Raw genomic sequence first — 26008 nt, forward strand, 5'->3', positions numbered from 1 at the left:
TATTTATAACTAAACTTGATTGTTTTAGAGAATTTAAACCTACCCCTCATAATAATAAGTGTTAATATAACAAGTGTTAATATATATATCCCGGTTAAGCAATTAAGCCTATAGATTTATGAGTCTGTGTAATTAGAAAGGAATTGTAAATATACATGTAATTTTGTACATTGAAAAGACGACCTTTCTTTAGTGGTGATTTAGTGGTAGTGGACGGCAAAGTTGCTTGGTTACCTGTTCTATTAGGAACCGCAAATTTTCCGGACGTTAAAAAGTGTTTTATTAAGAATTCAAAATGACTTTGACAGCACTGGTTAGATATATGATTTTGAAAATTTTAAAAATATTTAGTAAATATTGCTTAAAATATTAATGGAAATAATAGTCCATTTAAAAATATTATTTTTCCAGACGGTCTCAAATATGCCACGAATATTTGAATGCATGGATTATCTCCAATGACATAAGTATAGTTTAAGTTATTAAAGACATTAGTTACTTCTTAAAGTCCGAAGTTCAACCGGTAAAAACATTATTTACCAACAATATAATTTCCCTTCCTTCTTCATTTACTTGTTAAAAATACACTAATTTTTTTAAAAAAATACACGAATATTTTATTATAGTTTAATCTACGCTGTCGCATTTGTAATTTCATATACTACTTTAAAATAATGATTTGTTGAAATGCATAGGAACTGACGCAAAATATCGGTGAATTAAAAAAATTAATAAAAGTTGCATAATACGTAATTATATGATTTCAATAATTAATAAACGTGAAATGAAATAATTCGATATAGCTTTAGGTTGCCAGGGAGCAACATAGCTACACGGTTTAATTTTTATCCATAAATAAATTTCATTTAAAAATCTAATTAAAATTATTAATTAATTATTAGAATCATCAAAGAGGTCACATGGACTGTCTCAGGGTATACAATAAAAAGCTGACACATTTACATTTTTTTAATTTAGAAAAAGAAAAAGTATTTTTAAAGTGAAAAGATAATTATTCCAAATATATAGGGGAATATTATTGGCAAAGTATCATGTAATGTTACTGCAACTTCCTCTCATCTGCTTCCACGTGGAATTTCATGTGACGCCAATTAATACCAATGATACGACGCGTTTTACTGTTCCCTCACAAATTATTATCAACTTGGAATTATATACGCTATTTTTCCCCTAAAATTTATCAATAATGGGGAATAACGTGTGTTTCTCTACACGTGTGTGTAATTTTACTTTTGTATTCTTTTCCAAATAATTCATTTGGATTTCTGTCCCTTAAATTATTATTACTTTACTTGGGTTAAACTAATATAAATAGGAAACGGAAACATCAATTTTAAAGATAGTAATAGGTGTCTTATCTATCGAGCTAAGCTCAAATTAATACATTTTTAAATTACTAAATTTTATTATTTATTTAGTTTATCTGTAGTTGTATCTAGAAGTCTAATTCAAACAACTTTTTATGTTAAATATTGTAGTGTCATTTATATGTGTCTACGACGAGTGCTGAGCTTGACGCGAATACTTATCGTTACTTACAAGGTTCAAGAGACTTCGAGTGATATTTTACCTTCCATAGAAGACTAATTTGTCGTCGTAATGTTCAGACAAGTGGATTAGAATATTTATCCATGTTCTTAATGTGCATAAAAAAAGATTATTTTGATTTTTGTCATAGTTTTAGCCTTAGACAGAAAAAAAATTATTGCATCACTTATATTAGTATTTTAATACAGTAATGTCAAGTTTTATAGATAGAGTATGTGACCTCACAAAAATGACTACAAATTTACTATATCCAAAATAAATATTTATTAAATTTAAAGAGACTAAAACACATCGATACTAAAAAAAACGTTTGGCTCGCTTATGTTATATTTGTGAGATTTGGGATCAAAATACTAAACTTATTTTTTAATTGTATTTACTTCTGTTAGATACTTAGTTTGTTACCCAAGCGAGTATAGCTCAACGGTAATACAAATCAAACTTTTTTTTAATTCAAATATACGTCATTTAATTCTAAACTTTTCAATAATTTTTTATAACGGACTCTATAGTTTAGTTAGTTAAAAGCACTCGCCTTAAATTCAATCCCCACGTAGAAACCTTAATTCACAAATGAATGTGTTTTGTACATTAGTATTCTTTTTTTTTTTAAATCAAATAAATGCCCCCCTGATAATAATTTTGACACTAAACCGTTTGACACCAAAATAATAATAATAATAATAATAATAATAATACATTTCAATAATTATTGAACTTGGTTTTCAATAACTATCCAATGCCCATACCCCATTTATCTTATGTTCCCTCTCCCGTGAGAGTTGAAATTAATTAAACTAATAATAATTTTGTGAATTGTTTATTGAGTACTTTATTATTTACCATTTTTATAATTTGTTATTTTTTCAAAAAGGGGAAAAAAAAGAAGAAAAAGAAATTGTGTGTGTGTGTGGGGGGGGGTTGTCACTTGCAAGCAAGGTTTCTTTCCTTAACAGTAACAAAATCTGTCACCTTGTAATCCTCTCAAGTAGGGCAGAATTGGGCTGGGCAGAGGGCCCACTCACCAATCAATAATTTCCTATGTTTCTTATTTGTTTCCTCTTGTTTTTTTACTTTTACTATAAAATTTTTTGAAACATACCCAACTTTTATTACATTGAAAAATTTCTCAATGACTCAACCATGGAAGAGATCCAAATGCCTAACTACTCGAACAATTCAATACTATTTCACCATTAAAAATTGATCGATAAGTTTAAATATAAGAGGTAAAGTACATAGGACTATACATAAGTCATAGGATATGACAAGTATAACTATAATACCTTTCGTGAGATGGTATAAATGAAAAAAGAAAAAAAAAGTTAAAAGGGTGAAATATCTATAGTAAAAAGATGGTTAATATTGGAAAGTTTTAACGGTTATGCACTTGGATGTATAGAGGGGCAATAAAAAACAAAAAGAAAAGGTACAAGAGCGTAAGGAGGATAAGAAGATTTAAACTATGGTGAAAATTTTAAATTAACTATGTTGTGAGGTTAAAAATGATGAGAAGTATTATCAAACCACTAAAGAGGTATTTTAGAATTTTCATGAATTAGTATACAATGTCAAAACCCGTCATTTTGAAAAGTTCTAAAAATATTGGTTACTATTTGAAGTACTTAATTAATGCTTCTTTTAAAAGTACTATTCTTAGAAAGTGATCCGAGACGTTGATAGACCTGAACTCAATAGCATATAAGGTAGAGATTCGAACTTCTAACATTTTGATCGGACATATATACCGTAATTAATTGAATCAGTGAATTAATCAGTTAAGTTATATTTTGAAAAGAAGAAGGGGGAGACAACGTGGGGCAAGTGGTTTGGCATAGAAATCAGAAAAAGTGAGGGGGGAATTGGGGATTGGAATCCCCATACAGCTAAAAAGTGAAGCTTAATGATTGGTCATTTTCATCCATAGTAACCTTCCTTATCCACCACTCAATGCCAATGCCAATGCCATTTCATACCCCTTTTAGGGTTGGAATATTTATATATATCCAAATAATTGCCAAAAAGTTGTAAATCCAAAACACTCCCTAGCTCCCCCCAAGTGATGATCTCCCATTTTCCCTAACAAAAGTGGGGTCTCCCATCCATTCAATCCCCCCATCTTCAATTCCCATATAATGTCAAAAAGGAAAATTGTTCAATTTAGATCAAAACTTAATTCTATTTTCCTTTTCTTTTACCAATTGAGTGGTTAAATTCTAACCTAGGGTGAATTAGTCATCTTTTATAATAAAAAAAATAATACAAAAAATTACCGGACCCCTTGCATTGTTAAGGATCTTAAGATGATGGATTGGATAAATTTAATTTATATATATGGCTTCTCAATACTCCCTTCAACAAGTGGAAATTATTATAAATTGGGAGTAAACAACAATGTTGAGGTTTGAATACAAGACATTGACTCCCGCTCTGATACCATGTTATGAACAAACTACAATTCAATCCAAAAACTTAATCTCATCGATTGATTAAATTAAATTTATATATATGGATTATCATCGATACGGTGGAATTCATTATAAATGGAAAGAAAATAACAATGTAGCAGTTTGAACGACCTCGACTCTCACTCTGATACCATGTTACGAACAAACCATCCGTAAACTTGAAATCTTAAGTTAATGAATTATATAAATTTAATTCATACATAGATTGTCAACCCAGCGAGAACTAAGACGAAAGAGTAGAGGCTAAAAGGAGAAAAACTAGAGATGGTGAAAAGTTAAGAAGATTAAGAGGAAGAAAAGAAAAAGGGAAGAAGAATAATTAAGTAGAGGGAGAGGGTGTCATGATCATCCTCGTGGAGTAGTTCCCAAAAAGCAATGCCCCTCACTTGAGGCTGCCATAGCTATAGCCATAGCCAGAACCAGAGCTCTTCCTCTGTCCCCACTCCCCTTTGATAAAACCCTCACCTCTCCCCTTCCTCTCTCTTCACCACTCCCCCAATTTCTCATTTCTTCTCTCTCTCTCTCTACAAAAATGTGCCGTTCGGAGCAGGTCATGGAGGCCACTTCTGTTGTTGCAGTTGGAAGAGCCGTCCTCCAACCCACCTGCAACCGTCTCCACCGCCGTAATTCCCTCAAAAAACAACCCCCATCTCCCTCTCCGCCTCTCTCTCCGCCGTCCCCCGCCTCTCCCAAGTCCAAGTCCCCCCGCCCCCCGGCCACCAAGCGGGCCAATGACGCCGCTACTGCCATGAACTCCAGCTCCGACAAGCTCGTTCTTCCCGCCGCCGCTCGACCCAGGGCTCTCGATAGGAAGAAATCCAAGAGCTTCAAATTGGGCGGGAGTGGGGCCGATGAGGCGGCGCCGTCTTTGAGCTACGCTTCGTCTCTGATCACTGAGTCGCCGGGGAGTATCGCCGCCGTGAGGAGGGAGCAGGTGGCGCTGCAGCAGGCGCAGAGGAAGATGAAGATTGCCCATTATGGAAGATCTAAATCTGCACGGTTTGAAAAAATTGTTCCTATTGATTCTAAAACTAAACCCGCTGTCGAAGATCGAAGATGCAGCTTCATCACACCTAATTCAGGTAACCCACAAATTAATTGGACTAAATTTTTTTCTCTCTCTTCCAACGATCCTCTGTTATCTCTGTTTTTCAAGTTCAAATGCTTATGAGATCCATAGCTTAATTTTTTTTCTCTCTCTCTCTCTCTAGATCCCATCTATGTTGCTTACCATGATGAAGAATGGGGTGTCCCTGTTCATGAGGACAAGTGAGTCTCTCTCTCTCTCTCTCTCTCTCTCTCTCTCTCTCTCTCTCTCTCTCTCTCTCTCTCTCTCTCTCTCTCTCTCTGTTTTTTGGGTACTGAATCTTAGAATTGAAAACAGGGTGCTGTTTGAATTGCTGGTTCTGAGCGTAGCCCAGGTGGGTTCAGATTGGACTTCAATATTGAAGAAACGCCAAGATTTCAGGTACCCAAAAGCGAGAAAACAACAATTCCCAAAGAAAATTTCCCAATTCCAACCAATTAATCATTTCATTCTTCTTGATTTCACTAATTTAATCAATTTTGTGTTCTGCCCCAGAAACGCATTTTCAAGCTTCGATGCAGAAACTGTGGCTAATTTTTCCGACAAACAGATGGTTTCCATCAGCACGGAATATGGCATCGACATTAACCGAGTCCGAGGAGTTGTCGACAACGCAATCCGAATCCTCGAGGTAAAAAGGAATTTCCAAACCCCATTTTTAATTAATTTAAATATTCATACAACGACGCTTTTTCCAAACTTTTATGAAATGGAATTTGCATGCTGACGTTTTTTTGGTTGTGTTGTTTAATCTAATGGGAACAGATTAAGAAGGAATTTGGGTCATTCGATAAATACATTTGGGGATTTGTGAACCACAAGCCCTTCTCGCCGCAGTACAAGTCCGGCCACAAAATTCCGGTGAAGACATCCAAATCGGAGACCATAAGCAAAGACATGGTCCGACGAGGTTTCCGGTCGGTCGGACCGACGGTGGTCCACTCGTTCATGCAAGCCGCCGGCCTGACCAACGACCATTTGACCAGCTGCCACAGGCACCTCCGCTGCACGCTACTCGCCGCCGGCCGCCGCGCTCCGCCGGCCGTGGAAGTGGAGGAGACTTCCGAAACTCTCTAGAATTTTCTCGACAATTTAATTAACAGACAAAAGAGAAAAGAAAAATGGTAACCTTTACGAGGAGTCAATCAATGATTTGTTTGCTAATTAACTAGATAGCTGTTTTTTTTTCTTCCCTTTTTCAGATTTGTGGGGTTTGTGTATATTAATGTCTATATTAATAGGCTTGTAAGAGAAACCAAAAAAAAAAAAGTGAGAACAGATTGTGGGGTTGTGAAATTGTGTGAAAGTTTAAGACTTTTTGGGTTTTTTTTGGTGGGGATTTTTCATTTTAGTAAGAGTGTTTGGATGACTAGAAAAGAAAAGAAAAGAAAATAATTGGGAGGGGATTGTGGTGGTAGGGCTAGTGTAGAAGACAGACAGCATGTGCTTGTGCAATTGGGAGGCAATGGCATGTGAGTGTGTCAGTTTGCTTTTGTAAATTCCCATGTGATCCATCAAAATTTCAACATTATTAATCAATATTATATTATTTCTAATTTCTATTTTGGATTTCTTTCTCTTGGGGCTGGCTTAACTTTGCTTGCAATGCAATGCAATTCTCCACTGTGTTTGATAAATATCTCTGAGCAAGAAATCATGAAATACTCATTATACTAAAAAAAACTCACTCAACACTCAATATTTCAAACTTTTATTTTGTTTTTAATGGGTGTCATTTGAATTTAGGAAAAAAAAACCTACTTTGACTTCCTAATTGTATTTTTTCCCTATAAAAAAAAATTATAAATGAGTATTTCTGTTTATTTAGGTGAGTTTATGGTTTGGAATTGGTCTAAAAATTGGGTGGTTTTTTCGTTTTTTTGAGGGTAATGAATGGAGTGTGTTGATTTGATGGGTATGGTGATCATGTGGGTTGTGAGCTGTTCAGATTGCTAAAAAGGCAAAACCTTTTTTTCAAGCAAATGAAGATAGGAATCTTAGCATGTGCATCTTTTTTTTTTTTTTTTTTCTGTTATGAGCTGTTAAACTATTGAGAAATAAACCCAAAATTAAGAAAAATATATACAGAATACTTTATTGAATAATTTAATTTAACTAATAATGATTAAATTGCCAAGTATTTAAAGGGACATAAAAAGTCATGGTCCACTCCAATCAAATCAATAGAATCTTGATCAGCTGAGGGTTCAAGCTTTGCATTCAATGCTTTTTCTTTATTTATTTATTTTTCAAAGAATGTTTTATTTTCTCAAAATTTTTTATTTTATTAATATTATTTTTTATTTTTGAAATTATTGATTTTAGGATAATTTTTGTGATATCACGATAAAGTTGCAAATAATTATTTTTAAAAGAGACCATTTCTTTTTCTTTTTTTCTTTTTTTCTTTGTTTGCTAAAATAAAAATTTTAGTGTTGAAAAAGAAAAAAGATAAATTTTGACACAACTTCATGTGAGATCATTTCTTCAAAATGTGATTTTTTTTATATCAAATTAAATTCATATGATTGGAAAAAAATAACACTCTCTAAAAATAAACTCCTAAATTAGATGCTACTCAAATGTCTTTTAAATAGCAAAAAGAAAAAAAAAATTATAACGCCAGTAAAATATCTTGATTGGGTGGGAGTTTGCTAGATAAATTTCGACTAACCACGAATTACCACATAATTATATGTTATTAAATTGAGACCAATTAAATAATGTCACATATTATTTTTGGATATTTGAATTCGACCCATCAAATTATGTTATGACCCTATGATGACATAAGTTGATCTAATAAGATTGTATCATATCTATTTGATGAGATTTTTTTTTAATAATGCTTCATCTGAAACTTATTCCAAATATATATTAACTCCCAAACTATTTCCAAAAGTAATGCTTTGGAAATTGTAGGTCGCAGAAACGACCTATGCCACCTCACGCTTCCCTAATTGCATGACACCTCGCTGGCACCATGTATTTTTTATTTATTTATGTCATGTCGTCTCTTCGTAGGTTCAAGTCTCAATTAATTAAAAGATAAAGTAACAACCACCGTATCAAAGTATTAAATCTGTTATTATTTTGCATATGTCGTTTCTTGAAGAGACGACATACCAGAATTAAAAAAAAAACACATGGCGTCAATGAGGCGCCATGCAACTAGGGAACCGTGAGGTGGCATAGGTCGTCAAGAGATAGCCTACAATTTTCAAAGCATTATTTTTGGAAATGGAGTTAGATATATATTTGGAATAAGTTTCGAATGAAGCATTATTAAAAAAAATCCATATTTGATGACGTAAACTGACCCAATTGGATCGTGACACGTGGCAATGGACTTAGATGGATCCAAGCACCGAAGACTCATGAAAGACCCTATAAATAGAGGGTTCGTTCACCATCTAATTCATCTGGAAAATGATCAAAATCTGGAGATCAAGGAGAAGCAAAGAAGATCGATCAAGATCAACAAACTCAAGATCAACAAAACAAGTCCAGAAGGCTTAACAAGAGGCTGATTAAGATCAACAAGTCCAGAGGCCGATTAAGACTAACATCAAGCCCGAGGCCGATCAACATCAACATGGGCTTGATCAACATCAACATCAAGTCCGAGGCCGATCAAGATCATCATCAAGCCCGAGGCAATAATTCAATGATTGTACGAACCCCCAAATATCAATACAAATTGTATTTAGTCCACTAATTATAATTTCTTCGGGAATCTTGTATGAACAAATTGGCACGTCCGGTGGGACAATCTCCAGAGGTTCAAGGATTTTAGTTTTAGAAGTTTAGGTTTGAATAACCCATATAAAGTTTTATATTTATAAATGTTAGTACCATAGTATATGAGGCTGAGTTTAAAAATCAATATACAATTTTATTACTTCAATTAATAAGTTCAACAAATATGTGCATATACTTACTTCAATTAATAAGAAAATTTGTTCAAGTTTTAATGTTGCACACCTTTTTTTTCTTAATAACAAGACAGCTAGATATTTTTAGGCACCTATTTATGATGGGCCAGGTGAAAATTAACAAGCTACCATGTATTTTAAAAAAAATAAATAAAACTTTAAACCCTAAATCTTAATTCCTAAAAATTTCTCTTTCTAATCAAGAAATAAAACTCAAACCATAGACCTAAACCATCAAGAAGTAATATCCGCCGGAAACTTTAAAGAATAATCGTTGGAAAATTTAAACAAGTTACTTTATTTGTTTGATTATTTATTAATGTAAATTTTGCACTAAATGAACATCATGATCAATTGAAAAGAAGAATACATTTTAAAATATAATAGAATTATATTTATAGAGCACAATTTATAAATATATATATATATTTTTTGCCAGTTATGATAACGATTCAGAATTGGCTGTTTCTGACGATGGCCCAATTATAAAGGATAAAAATGTGGATGGGTGTATTTCTCATGGCTGGTGCTAGTGGGTATACAGCCATTTTTATGGTAAGAGATTTTTATGATAACAGACTATGATCCAACTATTCGCTACGACAATCTATTAGATCGTACACGATTAAAATGAGGGGAAGATGATAGGAATAAAATAATGGGCATTTCATTTCATTTGGGTATATTATAGTAAGTGAGAGTTGAGGGTGAGAAACATAACATACATTATATATTATATATTAAAAAGAAAAAGAAAAAGAAAAAGGGAAAAGAAGGAAGGAAGAAAAAGGAGAGATGACTAGAAGCACTCGGAGGGAGCAAAACCGAGGGTCCTCTTGAAGAAATCATATTCCCAGAGATAATTCTGCTGAAGAATGTTGCCGATGATGTTGTTGTTGGGGAATGACGTGGACACGAAGCCAAGACACGTGATGTTGGGCATGGCCGGCACGTAGTAGCTCTTCGCCGGCGGGCTGAAAACGGCGCCGTCCCGGAAATGGAGCTTCATTCTCGACGCCTTCTCCAGGTCGAAATCCCCGTTCACGCAGAACTCGAACGGCTTGAGCTCGTACAGCGGCCCCACCGCCCTCATCCTCTTCGTCAGCGCCTCCGCCAGCGCGTCGTACGCCGGCGACGTGAACATCGTCAGGCTCGTCCCGGAGTCCATTATGGTCCCGCCTTCGCTGTTGAAGTCCCACACGTGGTTCGGGATGTTCAGCATCTGCCCGTCCACCGAGATCCCCGCCATGTCCACGCCGTAGAAGTTGCTGTCGATCAACAACTTCGTGTACGTCATCTTCCCGGCCTGGACGTGCCCGTGCGCGAAGGGCGACGCCGTCCCCGGCGGCCCCAGGATCATGTAGCTCAGCGCCGACGCGTTGCTCAGGTGGTCCACCAGGCAATAGGTCAGACCGCCCGGGCTGACCGTCGACGCCTTCGATGTCAGTGAGAAGTAGTTACTACCTAGACCAACAACGCCGTCCGCACCTACGAACACTCTGTTCATCGACTCCGTGCACCCCACAGTGGTGTTCTCCATTTTCGTTTCCTCCCCGTTCGTTCGGCTCACGGTTATCGTGTCCAACGCGAAAAACCCCTTTGCAGTTGCTCCGCCAGCGTACCTATCGAAGATTTGGGTTGAGTAAATTTAATTTATATTTTTATCTCTAACCTATATGTTATTAGAGGAGAGTTTCGTTTTGAGTATGCATACTGGTATTCATAGAAGCAAGGGCTGGCTGGGGTTGGGCATACATCGAGGAGGGCGAACATGCTGGAGAATTCATTTTGACACCTCGGGGATGAGCAATTGAAGAACCTGAAACTCGAAGATTGATTTGCGAGGAAAACCTTGGACTTAAATTTAAATTTGCGCTCCGCGTTACGGTTCTTCCGAGCCGGGTTCGCGGTGCAGTTCCCGCGGCACCGCCGGTATCTGCAATTCACCCACGTCAGATCACTTCCGGTGTCCGCGATCATCAAGAACTTCTGCGGCGGCGTTCCGATTTTCAATTGCACGAAGTACTGGCTGCTCCCGTAATCCGCGGCGGAGAGCGTTGTCAGCCCTATCGGCGGCCCCGTCGGCTTGGGAAAATCGATGGCCGGAGCCTCCGGCGGCTGCACCTTCTCCTTGGATTGTTTGAGCGTCTCGGAAATCATGCGGTGGCGGTGCTGGTCGTGCTCGTGGATGTCCTTGAGGCGATCGTGGATTCCTAGAACCTTCGGTTCGCCGTGAATCTTCTTCATGACCTTGGGATGGTGGCGGTGTAACAGATCCAGCTTGACGAACTCATGTTCGCCGGAGGCGGCGTAGATCAGGAAGAAGAAGAAGAAGAAAAGAAAAAAATGTGTAATTAGCGACATTGGCTTCCTGTAACCTAACATACAAGCATGTTAGAGAGATGGAGCAGGAAGGAAGATGATAATGGCGGACTTAAAAGGGCAAATTTCTGGGAAAACTCAACTGAAAAGGGCTCAAATTAGAGTGCCCCTAAGCCCTAATGTTCTGACTTTCCCCCTCCCTGTTTTTATAACAAACTTTCTCATCAATTAACAACCAACAAAGAAAGTTCAAATGTTTTATTTTCGTAGTCTCCACTACAAAATTAGATTTTAACTATTTTGACGGATTAAAATAGAATTTAAATCTTTTTTTATTTATTTTAATTTGTCCTCTATATTTTTCCCATTTTATTTGCTCTAGGTTGATTTGGTCTTAAACTTTTGTAAATACCCTGTTTTCATTTTTTTAGATCCACAAATGCAAGATTAGTGGGCCACCAAACATTCACTTTTCTTTTTTTATCGTGTCACCTTGATGGTAATCTTTGATTACTAATGTCTTTTGACCAATTAAGTCATAAGTTAGCTGATAGGCAACTTATTCTTTTTAAATTTTTACCCGAGTTGAATATATATATATATATATATACTTGATTGATATATGTTGTTTAGAATATAAGTTTACGTGTGTTGTTGGTGAAAAACTACTACTACATGTGGGTAAATTCCTCAGGCCAAGCCCAAGTTCTGCTAAGTGATGTGGAAATTCCCACGGATCCGTATTAGTAACTTGGTTTGAATTCACACGTCAACCATATAATAAAATTAAGCAAATAAACTTGATTTTAATAAACAAAAAATGAATTGTTTGTAACAAATTAGACATGGTAAACATGTCTATGTAACTTTTGTTAGAAGTGAATTTATATGGTCATCCCTAAAACTCTACTTTGAATGATAATATTTTAATATATATTATTAATTATCCTAATATTTTATATAGTGTTGAAATGTGCCTTTTATTTTTAGAATATAATAAAATAAAATTAACTAATAATTCAGTCGGTAGAACATGGCCTGCTATATGCAGACCAATCGTCCGAAAATAGCTCCTTTATAAATGTACGCGATCTCTTCGCAATCCAACTAAGTTTGACTCGATGTCAGTTCAAACTAATTCTAACTTAAACTTTGGAATGTACATGGTCGAATACCGCATTATATTAGATTGATGTAAAATTTTATTTGCAAGTTATCACTTCATTTGTGATTGGTTCGAAACAAAAGTTCATCAATACAACCAGTTGGATATGTGATGAAATTTTAGTATGCAATTATGGAGAAATTGAAGTAAAAATTACGACATCCATAAAATAACAAATATTTTGGAACCAAAATTTGTTGTTCTTTCGTCGCGTTCGTTGGCCACACCGTATTTACGTGGCCAGAAATCCATCAGCTGACACAATGACAAATTTTAGAACCCCAAATCTCTTCCTCTTTTAACTTTTTATATGTGTAAGTTTTTGTTGCTTAACCATTAAAATTCCTTTTAATTTTTTTTTCCACAAATTATGAATAGTTGGAATCCATTGGTGCTTAAAATGTATCCAAATAAGGTACTTTAACCTGGTAAAATATTAATAAATGTTTTAATTTTTTTCTCATATATTGTAATATGATATTTTAAAAAAATTGCTAAAAAAATCCGAACAAGGCAATTGAATATAAATGTACAAAGTTTGCTACATGCAAAAATTGTACCAAAGAAATTATAACAAATTGTTGGATGACAATAATACTAAATTATATATATATATATATTTATTTATTTATTTATTTATTTATTTATTTATTTATTTAAATTTTGGATTACTTATTCTCCAATAACTATTTAAAATATTTTTTAAAAGTTTTTTAGAGTAAGTTTTCACCGCAATAAACATTCATTTACGAATCAATTCGAGGTTATATATATATATATATATATATATATATAATTATTTAAAATATTAACCTTTACTATTTTTTGTTATACAATATTTTGAATGACTCGAATAACTCAACCAACTCAACTCATATTTGAATTGGAATATGTTCATTATTTAGTAAGAATTTTTTCGGATTGAATAAATTTACAACTCCAACAATTTGATTTTGTTTAAAAAATACTTCAATCTAACTCATAAACACCCCAACCTAAATTACCGAAAGGTTACTCCCCGCTCTCGGCCATTCCACATGCTGCCACGCAGAGGCGTGATTATCTGAAGTGGATGCCGAACCTGCTGCCCCATTAACTAAGAAGGGGGCGGGCGCAGCAGCTACATAGACCCCTTCCTTTCTGTTGTTGTCAGCGCTTTCCCGGGCCAAACCAGAATTCTTTATGAGAAAGGGCAGGCAAAGCCCGAAGACAGCTATCCTACCTAATAGGCCAGCGGGCGGAACGAGGAGAGGGCCCGACAATCCTAATCTATATTAACAAGTCAATTAAATAAAGGTAGACACCAAATTTTACGAAGCTTTAAGTCAATCCTCCAAGAATTATAGAAAACTTAAAGAAGAATACATGAAATCTGAGTTAAAAGTTCTGATTCTAAATATTGATCATTTTGAACTAACTAAGTATTTCAAACCAAGTGTCAAATCAAAATCATAGCACCGAAAAAAATAGATATGATTGGAGAAATTTTACCACTCCAAGATTATCGATATTTTGGTATTAAGAAAAGCAAACAAAATTAGTTGACCAATCAACCTTATTGCCAACAATTCACCCCCCCTTAGATCATTAAATCACAATTTCTTGGATATTTTTATTATTTAAACAATTACTTTACTTTATCAAATTTGTATAGTTTCAATTATAAAATTATTTAAACTTAATTACATTATAATTTCAGTTACAAAGATATATACAACAAAAAAATAAGATTGTGCCTCACAGGTCATATGAATATGATAGACTAGTATCTTGGGTTCTTTTCAACTTTAAATAATTGTAAGGCTAAATTAATTAAATAGTGACAATAAATTAAAAATGAAAATTTTATTTTTAAAGAAACAATGGAACCTAACTCTCAATAAAAATATTTACAAAGAATAATGTATACGTGCATTTTCTTTATTTCCTAACATATTAGTATTATAGTACTAAAAAAAAAAGAAAAGAAACATATTAGTAGTCTAAATTCAAAATAATAGATCAATTGTTATAATTTTAAAGTATAAAACTAAATCGTTAAAATAATTACCTGAATTAAAAAAAAGAAGGACCAAGACACAAATAAAATGATTAAAAATACATTTCGATATTTATATTATTATATGTGTTTTATTTTATATATTCATTAGATTTCGGGAAGTGGGCCCGGATTGAGCCACTTGAGAAATGTCTTTTAAAGCACAAACTTGAGAAATGACGTTGACAAGAAGAAGGTAATTTCCAACGAATAAGAAGGTGGAAAAAAGAAACGCGGTTATTTCATTTTCACGAGGAAATGTACCGGTGACTGGTGAGTTGTCCCCATTTAACATGGGAAGAGGAAAAAACTCCACTATTATTTGTATTTTTTGTTTTTGTCATCATTAAAAATAATATTTCACTCATAATTTTAATAAGATTGAGTTTATAGTATGCAAGATAAAAGAAAAACCTAAATTGTTTATTTAATCTTGTATTTAATTTGTAAAAATATGATTTACAAAAATAAAAAATAAACATGTAACTTAAGCCCCTATTTCATTGGTAAGCATAGAAATTTACTTTCAACTTCCTTATTTTGTTATACAACTTTTATAAACATTTTTAAAATTTATGTTAAATTTTGAAAATAAAAAAATTTATCTAAGAATTGAAATATATTTTCAAGAGATGTGAAAAATCTACGAACGAAATTATACAAAAATAAGCATAATTTTTTAAAATAGAAAACTAAAATTTATCACACCACACGTTGAGTTCAACTCAGATTTGTATTAGAACCTATGAATCAAATGTCATCTAAGAGTTCAAAGGTTTTTTTCTAATATGAAACGAATAATGGATTAAAAAAATAGTTATATAAAAAGCAATATAGTTATATATAAATTATAAAGAAGAATTTGGACAGTTGTGAACAACAAAAGAGAATACTAACATTCTTATAATCACCGATCAATATTTCAACTTGCTGGATGGATGCCTTTACAGTTTACACCAAATACCAAATCAAAATCAATAGAGCGTTTTGAAATGGCTAAAATGCCCAAATCTTGTCTCTTATGCTCCCACACTGCCATCTTTTCTTTTTCATTTCCTCACAATTCCGTGGCCTCTTCACATGCCATTTTTGTTTATTTTAGAAGAAGGCTTAAATTTCAGATGAATTTTTCCTCCCTTTTTGTCCTTTTGTTTTGATATGTTTGCCAAATTTTGAGTGTGAAATCTACAACTTTCATCAACTTTTTTCTGCACCTAACATGAAATGGGTTATCTGAAAGTTTATTTCATAATGTTCTAAAAGAACTGTGTCTGAAAACAAAAAAGTCTTATATTTTCTAAATTAACACACAAATTTATGAATGCCTAATCGTAACTAAGAAACATTTAGAAAACATTGGTATTAAGTTTTACCCTAAGAGAGAGAGAGGAATGGAGGAATAGGAGCCATAGGAATGTAGAAATAAACATCGAAACTTGCTAATTTCAGTTCAATATAGATTTTATGTAGCTTTTATTAGTATTCTTAACAAGACTACTTCAGTCCATTAAGAGAAAATTAAAGAAAGGATTTATGAGCACTTACCATTTTGTTTTGCTTCAAACTTTACTAAGCAAGGCTTTTAAGTGTGGTTGAAGACTGGTTGAGCCGGTAGCCATCTGAACAACGTAGGAAAGATCTCCATCCACCAGCTTAAAAACTCTGGTTATTTCTTTTACCTATTACGTACAAACATAAATAGCCTGGCTCTTTATGGCGGTTGATAGAAATATAACTGATTATTGACTAACAAATAATTTAAACATTTGATTTAGCATGTCCGTTAAAGTTCCTATCTAATAAGCCCTGCCACCATACTAGCATTTTTTTTCTTTTATAAGAAACGATTTCATCGATGGCTTAAAATTTACAAAATGGTAAAACTCTATTTCAAGATGGTTACAAAAAACTTCTCCAATTAAATATGAGACAGTTCAAGATATAGCTGTTAAAAGGGGTGACACCACGATGAGGCTGAAAAAGAGATTGAGAGTGCTGGAAAGAGTTTTCTTTTTCTTTGAAAATCCTAGAGTTCCTTTCTTTCCATATAGTCAGATGTATGCTCTATTGATGTGCAACAAATACTAGAAACAATATGATGTATGAAGTTAGAAACATGAATTTCATAAACTCCAATTAATGTAAATTCGGTTTATGGAGTCTGTGGGATTAACACACCAATAGTTCAGATGGATACCTTCACATACTAAACATAATAAATATATGGGTTTTACTTTGACCTTAGGTTACACAAAATCTAACTTAAGAGACAAATACCCTCTAAGAATTAGTTGTCATAGTTGGCGAGGATAACAATTAACTATCAATCGCGGAACAAGGCAATTGGGGGAGGAGCACAAAATAGAAGCCTAGTAATGATATATTAGTATTTCATATTGCCCTGAATAACGATGATCGTAAACATTACCTTAGAAGCATTCCCCACAAGCTCACTTTGAAGCTTTATCGCATTCTCTTCTGCATTATATGTTCCTTTCTGGAAGAGAGCCAAGTAACGTCAAAATTAAATAATAAGTAAAAGAAATGTCTCAATGAGTTGAGATGATCTTTTACAGTTTCAGGAAATGGAAACCAATATTCAGAAATTGATGGTGATGATGCAAATAATACTGGTTATAAAATTTCAACGTCAAAAACAAATCAAAATTGGCTATTGAAATCAGAGCATTAATGGTAAGCTGGAAGTTCACATTAGCTACCAATACAAATCTATTTTTCTTCTACTTCTTCCTTTAAAAGCCTTATATAATCATCAGAACTTGATGCTCAGATATGTTTAAACCCAATCCTATTAGGAGAACCTCCTCAGAATGTGGCTTATTTCTCTTCTTATCAGTTGCACCATAACACCTACTCCTCTAACTCTAACTAATTCTTTCTGTTGTATGTGAAGAAGATGCACATATCAAGCAAAAATAAAGAACGGCACTCTGCACCAACATCACGAGCCATTAAATCTGCAGCTAATAAATTTCAACCCCAGAAGATAGGCAGCTTAAAGGAAGAAAGAAACACTTGTATTTTAATCAATTTTATCACATCCACAGGGTGGAGGGATTTGAGCAGTTCAGCTTTGATTCTGACTCATCTGTTTCGACCACTGAGTGTATCCATAAAGCTGAAATACCAACTTTAGTACATTTCCTACACAAAATGAATTACCAAAACCTTGTTGCTTTTCTTCGAAGTTCAAGTTCAAACGTGTTCAGCAATTAATCCCATTCCTCTGTAGCCTTCAAGTGAAGTTCTATTTTCTTTCCTTTTCTTTTCTTTTTCTGTGCCCCCGTTTGGAGTTTTTTTATACGTTGCATCCAATTCAAAGAAAATTTTGTTTTGTAAAAAAAAAAATAATAAAAAAACATGATGCAGGTTATGCACTCTCCAAGAATTTTCAATATCAATGTTTACACAAGATCATGTTGGGAAAAAATAACAGAAAAATCTCTCCCCGACCCCAATTAAAAAAACATTCTCAGGTATCTTTTACTACTCACAAAACTAGAGTTAGTATGTCGAGTTTATAGTGTTCCTAATTGGAATAAATAAGCTCCTTTTATAGCACCTAGAGCACATCACTTCACTGCAACTTTCAGTTGTGGGATTTTTACTCTTCTAAATATTTTACCAAAAACCTAACAGTTAAGTGTTGTTTCTGAAAGCCTTCTGTTAATACCTCTATTTATAGATGATTAAAACAACTAACTAAAAATCATTTACTGACAAAACAGAGAACTAAAAGGGAAGTAACCCACAATTTCCTACATCAAGACACCTAGACCCCTGAACTAGCCTTTTTCAGGGAGAAAAATGATAGAGGCTTTAGGGGGGGGACCTTTGCAATTCAATAATTATTGTTTTTCAGAATTTGTGCATTTGTTGCAAATGAATGATCAACATTTCCACTCTTTTCAGCCTTTCCTACGAAATTATAACAGGAGAACGCATAGCAGAACCGCTAGATACTCATGTCGCTTTATATTGTTAGGGCTCACATCTTAGAGCCTTTCATCATCATATCATGAATCCGTAAGTTTCCATCACTACTTCCCTAAATCAAAATCGGAAAACATAAACACGTCTATTTTCAACAACAATTCTCTTTTGACCGATGAATCTGAATTTAATAGTGAAGCGCGAGAGAAGGAAAGATAACCTATGGTTTACCTGAACTTCAACGAGACCAGTGCTTTGAGCGATGACTACCTCAATTGTACCATCGGGCTTGGGACGCCAATAGCCACTCTCAGCGTGCATTGGCTCTCCAGAACTGAGCTTCCAAGTCTTTTGGGTATATGAAATCACTGGCTTCTCCCACGGTCATCGTATTCAAAAATCCCCAAACAAAGAAGATAATCGATTAGGCTAAATAAGCACAGTCCATTGGCGTGAAAACAGACGATTATAATTGCACTAATAAGACGATTAAAAAACAGGAAACAATTGAGACGAAGAACAAATAGTTGAAGGTTACCTTGCCGGAATGGGAAAAATGGAGCTCCTCGCCGTAGGAGAAGGAATTAATGGTGGGAAATCCGCCTTCGCCTTTGCCTCTCCATGTTCCAAGTAAGAATGACAGCGGTGCTACGGCCGGGTGAATGGACGACGGAGCCGACGCCGGCGGTAGTTCTCCGTCCATCTTTATGGCTGTGTTGACTCCGGCTTCTCAGTTCGTTTGCTTTGAATCGTTGTTTTCAGTTTCCTACCAGCGGAGTACCCAAAACTCCTCGCCGCCAACTGCCAGAGCATTCCCTCGTAAACGGAAAATGACTTTTTTTTTTTATTTTAATTACGAATTTGGCAAAGTGGGTTGGACATTTAGTGGGTATAATTTTAAAAATTTTAAATTTATTATTATGATTTTAGACATTTCAATTATTTATTTTGTTTTATGCAACAAAATTGGTTGAGGTTAACCTAAGTTAAAGTATGACGTAGGAAAGAGTTTGAGTGTCTTTAGCAAAGAAAAACCTACACGAGAGATGCAAACACTCTAATACTCATGTCAGTGTTAGCTCAACTTTAATACAGAGTCCGAGATAGAATACGATATACAATACTTGATGCGAAAGTGAAGCTCTCTATTCATAGGTTAGGATCAGCCATCCGCCATACGGTTCTAAGGAGGTGTCGCTGCAGTGTTTTCTAGCTAAGTATAGAAGGTGGAATATGTCCAAGAGAGTCCTGAGGTAAGACCTTACCTTTTTGCCTTTCCCCTATTATCCATGGGACAAGGCTATTTTTTTGCCCTCAACATTTTTGGTCTACTAATGTCTCACAAATTGGTTTTTTTTTTTCTCATTAGGGTGTTAATTTATATTAGTGTCTAGAGTTCTGTAAAACAAAAAATGAATGAGCGGGTAAAAGAGATTCATAAGGTTGAGCCAAAAATAATAAAATTGAGATGGAGTTTTTAAAGCCGTAGGACGAAATTGAAACTAAATCTAAGATGATAATTCAAACTTAGAATTTTACTCTTATCTTAGTGATTTGAGATGTACTCTTTTGTAAAATTAAATTCATAACGACTCCAAATTAGTTGGTGGAAAATAAGTGTGTTTGATTGAATTTATTAATAAATACTAACAACAAATTAACTATTAAAAAAGCTTATAGAGATACAATAATGTCTTTCGGTCGTTTATGATAATCTAAAAGACAATATATTAAATTAATATTTGATAACTATTTTTTTATTTAACTTTCCAGATACAAAGAAAAAAATTTCTAGATCAAGATTCAATACGCAAATTCACTAATACTTGATTATGAAAATTTTAAAATATTATAAAATTAAAGAAGAAAAAATGGACTTGCTGTCCAGAAAAATAAATAAAAAGATTAAAGATTAAATATATTTAGATTAAATAATTTTAAATAGTCCGGAGTCGTTTGTAAGTTAGTAAAAAAACAGAAAAATAATGTGACCGTTAAATTTCCTTCTTTCTCCTTTTTTTTTGCTATGCACCTCTTCTAGCGGAGCTATTCTGGCTGTTGCTTGTCACTATAGAAGTTGCCTGTTTTTCAAACATTAAAGACTATAACGTTTCTTTTGGAAAGAGACCAAATAGACATCAAATTCAAATCAAGTACATTTTGCCCCCAAAAATAAAAAATTACATATAATCAAATTTGTTAAAATACCAGTGGTTTTCCTAAAAGTACTGAGCACAATTTTCAAAATTCATCACAAACTCATTCTAAATGAACACAAATCCATTCTCGTGAGAATAAGAACTGGATTAAACTATTATCATGTCATAATAAATGAAGCAAAGAACATAAACTCAAACATTACCTAGCCAGAATGGGAGAATATCGTCACTGTTTTCCTCTTTTTGAAAAGGCAAAATGGTTCTGAGTTTCCTAGCAAGGCAAGCTACAAGAAAATTTCGATAAGGATCGTGCCATTGCTCACAGCAGACAAATAAGGATAAAATGTAAGAGATAAAATTTAGGTGATTACCGGTGGGTAGCTAGGAGATAACTACTTACCATTGAAATCAATTTATTCTATTTTCTTTCTCTTCCTCCGATGCATTTATCTCTCTTAATGGGATACTTCTTTGAATCAAGTTCTAATTCTCATCTCAACAAATAGACCCAATGACCACAGTTATCAGACAACAAAAAGCTTCCAAAACGCCAGTTCCAAAGCTTCCAATAAAAATAATTCTGCCATGCTTTCTGAAAGCCATCCTTCAAATAACGAATCTCATACACTTTCCAAGTACACTACTAGATAGTTGTACAAAACTGTGAAGTATGAATGGAAAAGTATCGACATTCTTGCTACTGGTACATACCCGAAATCGGTTTGACAAGCCAAATCTCGATTACTGGGGGTCTTAAGCGAGTAAGGACTTTGCTAAGTTAGGGAAGAGGACTAACTCCTAAAAACTATGCACCAGGTCCTCTTCTTTTTTCCCACCAGAGGGAATGCAGCATTTAGGATTCTTGGCTGTGGATTGGCAATCGTTGCGTGTATCTGGATGTGAAGGCTTTGGCATTCAATGATTTCCAATGATCGTGAAGAAGCGACTTAGTACTGTAGTGAAGATACGCGTCCATATCGTATCCAAAATCCTCCATTCTTCGTATAAGAACGAGAGCGTGGTCCTTTCTGTCCTCAGAAAGAAGCAGATGCCTCAGCAGTTGGTTACAAATTCGAGGCATCAACACGAAACCTGTTTCTAGCGTATAAAGGAAAACATCGATGGCCAGGTCAAGTTTTTCTTCCAGGCAAAGCCCACCAATCAACATCACACAACTTGCGGGATTTGTATTCATTTTGAAGTCCTTAAGAACAGAAAATATCGCAAAGGCTTCAGAAACTCTCTGTGCCTGACACAGTCCAATGAGGAAAATGGTGTATGGAGATGAGTCGAAGTCTTTTGATTTCGAGTCCATTTCAATTAGTCTCTTGATCGCCTTTTCAAGCTCTCCTTTATCAAAACTTCCCTCTACTACTTTGACATCTTCATCTTTCCAGCCACGAAAATTCCCCAGATACTTCATCCAAACACTAAAAGCAAGTGAAACATCCTTTTTTCGACACGACCAAGTCATGATGGCCTTGTAAACAGAAGAATCAGGTTTGCACCCTTTCTTTACCATTTGATCGAAGACCGCTAGAGCGTCCTTATCCCTACCAACTCTATGGAGCCCATTGATTAAAGTCCCATAGGTAACTGAATCAGGCAAGCGCCCTTTGAGTTGCATATCTTTGAAGAGCTTGAAAGCACCATTAATCTTGTTGGCCTTGCAAAATCCATTGATTAGAATGTTGTAAGTCCTAATATCTGGCAAAACCCCACTCTCACCAAGCTGCATAAGAAGCTTGTAGGCCTTAAGAATCATACCTGACTCACATAATTGTTCTACCATAACTTGGAGACCAGCAGTATCAAGAACCTTATTGACGCCTTGAGCAAGCCGAAGAAACACAGAAGGTTTTCTCCCTATCTCCATTTTGTAAAATAAAAGGCGAGCTTCAGCAATCCTTCCAGTCTTGCAAAGTCCATCAATGAGAGAATTGAAGGTCGCAACAGAAGGAAGGCACCCAAGCTTCTCCATTTCGTTGAATAAATATTGTGCCTCATCAATTAGCCCATTCCTGCACATACCACAAATGAGAATGGAGTAAGTGTGATTGTCAGGTAAACAGTCATGGTTCGAGATCCCAAGTCGAAGAGACCGAGCCTTATCCAAAAGGTCCATATCACAAAATCCTTTAATTAAAGCATTGTAACAAGTTGTATCCGGACTAAACCCTCTTTCTGTCATCTCACCCAACAATGCCAAGGCATCATTAATCTGGCCTTCTTGTGATAAACCCTGTATCATAATAGTATACAAGATAACATCAGGCTTGATGTTTTCCCTCAACATTTTTTGGTACCATGTCCGTGCTTCATCATATCTCCTAGCCCTAAACAAGCCATCAATCAAACAACTGTACGCATTGACTCCAAGAATGTGGCCATCCTTTTCAAATGCTTGCAACAATGCAAAAGCTTCATCAAAATAACCAAACTTACAAAATCCATTCAGCAAAACATTGTAAGTTATTTCATCTGGACTACACCCGCTAGCTCTCATCTTTTTGAACAACCTCTGTGCATCATCAATTTTATTAGCTTGACACAATCCAGAAAGAACAATCGAATAAGTTATCTCGTTAGGCGATATCCCTCTATTGATCATTTCATCAAAAAGTACAAGGGCATCTTGAGTTTTACTAGTTTTACAGAGTCCATGAATCAAAATGCTGTATGTAACCACATTTGGTCTAAAATTACACTCCAGCATCTGATTATACACCGATAATGCTAACGGAAATGCTTCTTTTCGCACCAAAACATTCAAAATCAAATTGTAAGTAAAAATGTTGGGCTTACAGTCAAAATCCTTCATCAGACCGAACGATTCAACAGCTTTTTCATCCATGCCCGCGTTTGAGTATGCCTCGATCAACACTGAGAAAGCGTCCGAGTGAATTGTAACTGCAGAATCCTTAAGCTCTTGAAGAGTTTTCCAATATAATTCGAAGGCATTATCCCTGACTAACCTGTCGATGATCAAATTCTGCGAGGCGCTGCAGCACAGGCGCTTGTTCTTCAACGACCAAATAAAGAGTCGAAATCCAAGTCGGGGATTCGGCTGTTCCTCAATGACGGAGGTAATCACATCGGGCGACATATGAGGGGCTATGGGTTCCAATGCATCTTCGAAAGGATTGACAGTTTCGACGATGGTGAATACCTCATTGGAAGTGGCGATTGGGTCAGTGGGCGAATGATATAGGTGGAACCACGGAGGTTTAGGAACTAAATTGATGATGATGGGTCGAATAAAAGTCGGTCGGCGCTTCATCGACGGCTAGTTTCGTCCGGCAGAAGTCCCATTACTTACACTGGAAGAGAGATTTCTCTCCGCCGAAGAAGAATCGCCGGCGTTTAGGGTTTATTGGGAGGTTTTTGCTTTAGCAGTCTTCGTGTCTACGATGGCGGTGGAACTTCCAAATCGGCGGCAATATGAAAGGCTTCGATGAGATGGACACTTCGGAGATCAAACTCGCCTCTCGAGTGCTGCCGCTGACTGCAGGGTTTTTTTTTTTTTTTACAGAAATACCCTCATTTTTCTTATTTTTAGATTTACAAATATACTAAGAACGATTTTGACAAGGAAACACCCTTCATTACCTAATTTTTAATTGAATCAAATTGTACTTTTTAACTCGATCAAGTGTTGAAATCTACACCTTTAACGTTATATTTTGTTGTAATTTTTAAATTCGGATGAGCTTTATTTAAAATTTTGTTAACAAAAGTATTCTCAGATGAATTATCAAATATATATTTAGTATGATATTTATAGAATTGAAGCAAAAACATTGGTTATAAATGATTTATTGTTAAATTTTTAAGTTTTTTTAGTACAACATGTGGGGTAGAGATCGAACCCACAACCTTGTGGTTGAAAATATATACCAATTAACTATGCTCGCTTTTGCTTGAATTTTTAAGCTTTTTCATTGTTATTTAATAGTCGATTTTGTACATTAATCAAATTAATTTTGTACAAAGTTTGATTTTCACTAAACTATATATATATATATTTTCTTTTTTACCATCAATCTTCATATTAAGACTAATGGGTGAATTAGTATAAATTGAATAGATGGTAAAAAATTGTAATAATATGAGTTTATAATTCAATTAGATGAAATTGAGAGTTTATGGTTGATGAATCAACTTGCCAATTCGAGTCTATCTCAGTAGATAAGATACTTATTACCATCTCGAATATCGATAATTCAATCTCTTATCCCAAAATTATTAAAATTGAAAGAAAAAATCATAGTGAAAATTGATACAACTTTCTACCTCTAAGGGTTAATTTTTTTTCTTACCTACATGGTTTAAATATGGACTATAAATAAATGTTTTATTGTATAAATAATCAAAATAATATGATATGTTTGTAATTTACTCGGTTACTATTTCGTTGACTTGAACATAATTCAACTAATTGATACATATATTCAAACCATCATCCTTTAGAGTAGATAGACGTATCCAACCTCCAAGTATGCTCTTGTGAACAAATCTATCACTATATGGTTTGAATTTGGTTATTTACAAATTTTAAAGTTTTTAATACCTAGGACATAGTTAAATCTCATTGAAGATTCCTAATTCTTTATATTATATAATTATTTTGAAAATAAACTTTCTTTAGACGTGACAGATATATATAAAGTAAGAAAACCAACTGCTACATAGCACGAATAGGATATAGGTTGATGTTCAAATAAAAATATATTACATAAGAAGGCCATTAGCATATAATATGCGTCGCATTATATTCAGATGTCACCATGAAATATGTTATTTTCCTTTAGAATCTTACACTAAAGGCGTGTGGTGGAAATTCAAATCACAAACATATAATATTGGTTACTAACAATAATTTAATATTGTTTTTCTTTTTAATTCAAACACGGATAGATAATATTTGAACCTTAAACGTCGTTTAAGGAGATAGGTCATAATACATTCAACAATAAAGCTATTTTCATACTGCATTGATACCTTAATCGTTGAAGTATACTCAAATTAACAAAACGACTATGAGTTGGTGTCTAAAAGAGAAAATTAGTCAACATCCAAAGAAAGTGCATTGCAAAACAACCATTAACATTTGATTAACAACACTCTAGACATTTAAATATGCTCCATTCATTCTTGATGAAAAATTATAAAATTTTGTTGTTTCCAAACTTTTATATAATTTTGTGGAATTTTTTTAAAATACATAAAATTAAAAACGAAAAACAATAAATAGACCAAAATGTGACCAAAATGTAAATATAAACTTCGTTTATTCCCCCAAAAGGTGTTC

At 34.4% G+C, this 26008-nt stretch overlaps 4 protein-coding genes across 6 annotated transcripts; 1 reads left to right on the plus strand and 3 right to left on the minus strand.

The window, feature by feature from the left end:
* Positions 1 to 4410: 4410 nt before the first annotated feature.
* On the plus strand, positions 4411 to 6684 carry LOC111017989 (DNA glycosylase superfamily protein). The gene is made up of 5 exons (XM_022293906.2): positions 4411 to 5119; positions 5249 to 5306; positions 5422 to 5505; positions 5620 to 5755; positions 5890 to 6684. Exons 1-5 carry the CDS (start codon positions 4570 to 4572, stop codon positions 6199 to 6201), a joined length of 1140 nt encoding a protein of 379 aa, XP_022149598.1. The 5' UTR covers positions 4411 to 4569; the 3' UTR covers positions 6202 to 6684.
* Positions 6685 to 9706: 3022 nt separating this feature from the next.
* Positions 9707 to 11666, minus strand: NANA (Eukaryotic aspartyl protease family protein). The gene is made up of 2 exons (XM_088121127.1): positions 10774 to 11666; positions 9707 to 10681 (listed from the first exon to the last, which is right to left on the minus strand). Exons 1-2 carry the CDS (start codon positions 11442 to 11444, stop codon positions 9859 to 9861), a joined length of 1494 nt encoding a protein of 497 aa, XP_087977253.1. The 5' UTR covers positions 11445 to 11666; the 3' UTR covers positions 9707 to 9858.
* Positions 11667 to 16129: 4463 nt separating this feature from the next.
* LOC111018028 (nitrobindin heme-binding domain protein) lies at positions 16130 to 21004 on the minus strand. 2 transcript variants are annotated; one of them, XM_022293956.2, is made up of 5 exons: positions 20901 to 21004; positions 19077 to 19339; positions 18770 to 18910; positions 17013 to 17081; positions 16130 to 16263 (listed from the first exon to the last, which is right to left on the minus strand). In XM_022293956.2, the coding sequence occupies exons 2-5, from the start codon at positions 19239 to 19241 to the stop codon at positions 16144 to 16146; spliced, it is 495 nt and encodes a 164-aa protein (XP_022149648.1). In that variant the 5' UTR covers positions 19242 to 19339; positions 20901 to 21004; the 3' UTR covers positions 16130 to 16143. The 2 variants fall into 2 exon arrangements, with proteins under 2 accessions (XP_022149648.1, XP_022149649.1); XM_022293957.2 differs by lacking the exon at positions 20901 to 21004 and having other exon boundaries at positions 19077 to 20068.
* Positions 21005 to 21260: 256 nt separating this feature from the next.
* Positions 21261 to 24240, minus strand: LOC111018027 (Pentatricopeptide repeat (PPR) superfamily protein). Of its 2 annotated transcripts, XM_022293954.2 has the most exons (2): positions 23673 to 23813; positions 21261 to 23580 (listed from the first exon to the last, which is right to left on the minus strand). In XM_022293954.2, the coding sequence occupies exon 2, from the start codon at positions 23549 to 23551 to the stop codon at positions 21551 to 21553; it is 2001 nt and encodes a 666-aa protein (XP_022149646.1). In that variant the 5' UTR covers positions 23552 to 23580; positions 23673 to 23813; the 3' UTR covers positions 21261 to 21550. The 2 variants fall into 2 exon arrangements, with proteins under 2 accessions (XP_022149646.1, XP_022149645.1); XM_022293953.2 differs by having other exon boundaries at positions 21261 to 24240.
* Between the last annotated feature and the right edge of the window lie 1768 nt (positions 24241 to 26008).

The sequence above is a fragment of the Momordica charantia genome (genome assembly GCF_013281855.1).
Source record: "Momordica charantia cultivar OHB3-1 chromosome 2 unlocalized genomic scaffold, Mcharantia_2.0 BLBB01000002.1, whole genome shotgun sequence".
Taxonomy (NCBI): Eukaryota; Viridiplantae; Streptophyta; class Magnoliopsida; order Cucurbitales; family Cucurbitaceae; genus Momordica; species Momordica charantia.

Bases quoted from the DNA above. Each gene is read 5' to 3' on its own strand.
- LOC111017989 (XM_022293906.2), top strand. From the start codon at position 4,570: ATGTGCCGTTCGGAGCAGGTCATGGAGGCCACTTCTGTTGTTGCAGTT. The intron at 5,120-5,248 runs GTAACCCACAAA...CTCTCTCTCTAG, and splicing joins CTTCATCACACCTAATTCAG to ATCCCATCTATGTTGCTTAC. The intron at 5,307-5,421 runs GTGAGTCTCTCT...AATTGAAAACAG, and splicing joins GTCCCTGTTCATGAGGACAA to GGTGCTGTTTGAATTGCTGG.
- NANA (XM_088121127.1), bottom strand. From the start codon at position 11,444: ATGTTAGGTTACAGGAAGCCAATGTCGCTAATTACACATTTTTTTCTT. The intron at 10,682-10,773 runs GTATGCATACTC...AATCTTCGATAG, and splicing joins CCTTGCTTCTATGAATACCA to GTACGCTGGCGGAGCAACTG.
- LOC111018028 (XM_022293956.2), bottom strand. From the start codon at position 19,241: ATGGACGGAGAACTACCGCCGGCGTCGGCTCCGTCGTCCATTCACCCG. The intron at 18,911-19,076 runs GTAACCTTCAAC...CCGTGGGAGAAG, and splicing joins ATTTTTCCCATTCCGGCAAG to CCAGTGATTTCATATACCCA. The intron at 17,082-18,769 runs GTAAACCATAGG...GCTCTCTTCCAG, and splicing joins CTGGTCTCGTTGAAGTTCAG to AAAGGAACATATAATGCAGA.
- LOC111018027 (XM_022293953.2), bottom strand. From the start codon at position 23,977: ATGAAGCGCCGACCGACTTTTATTCGACCCATCATCATCAATTTAGTT.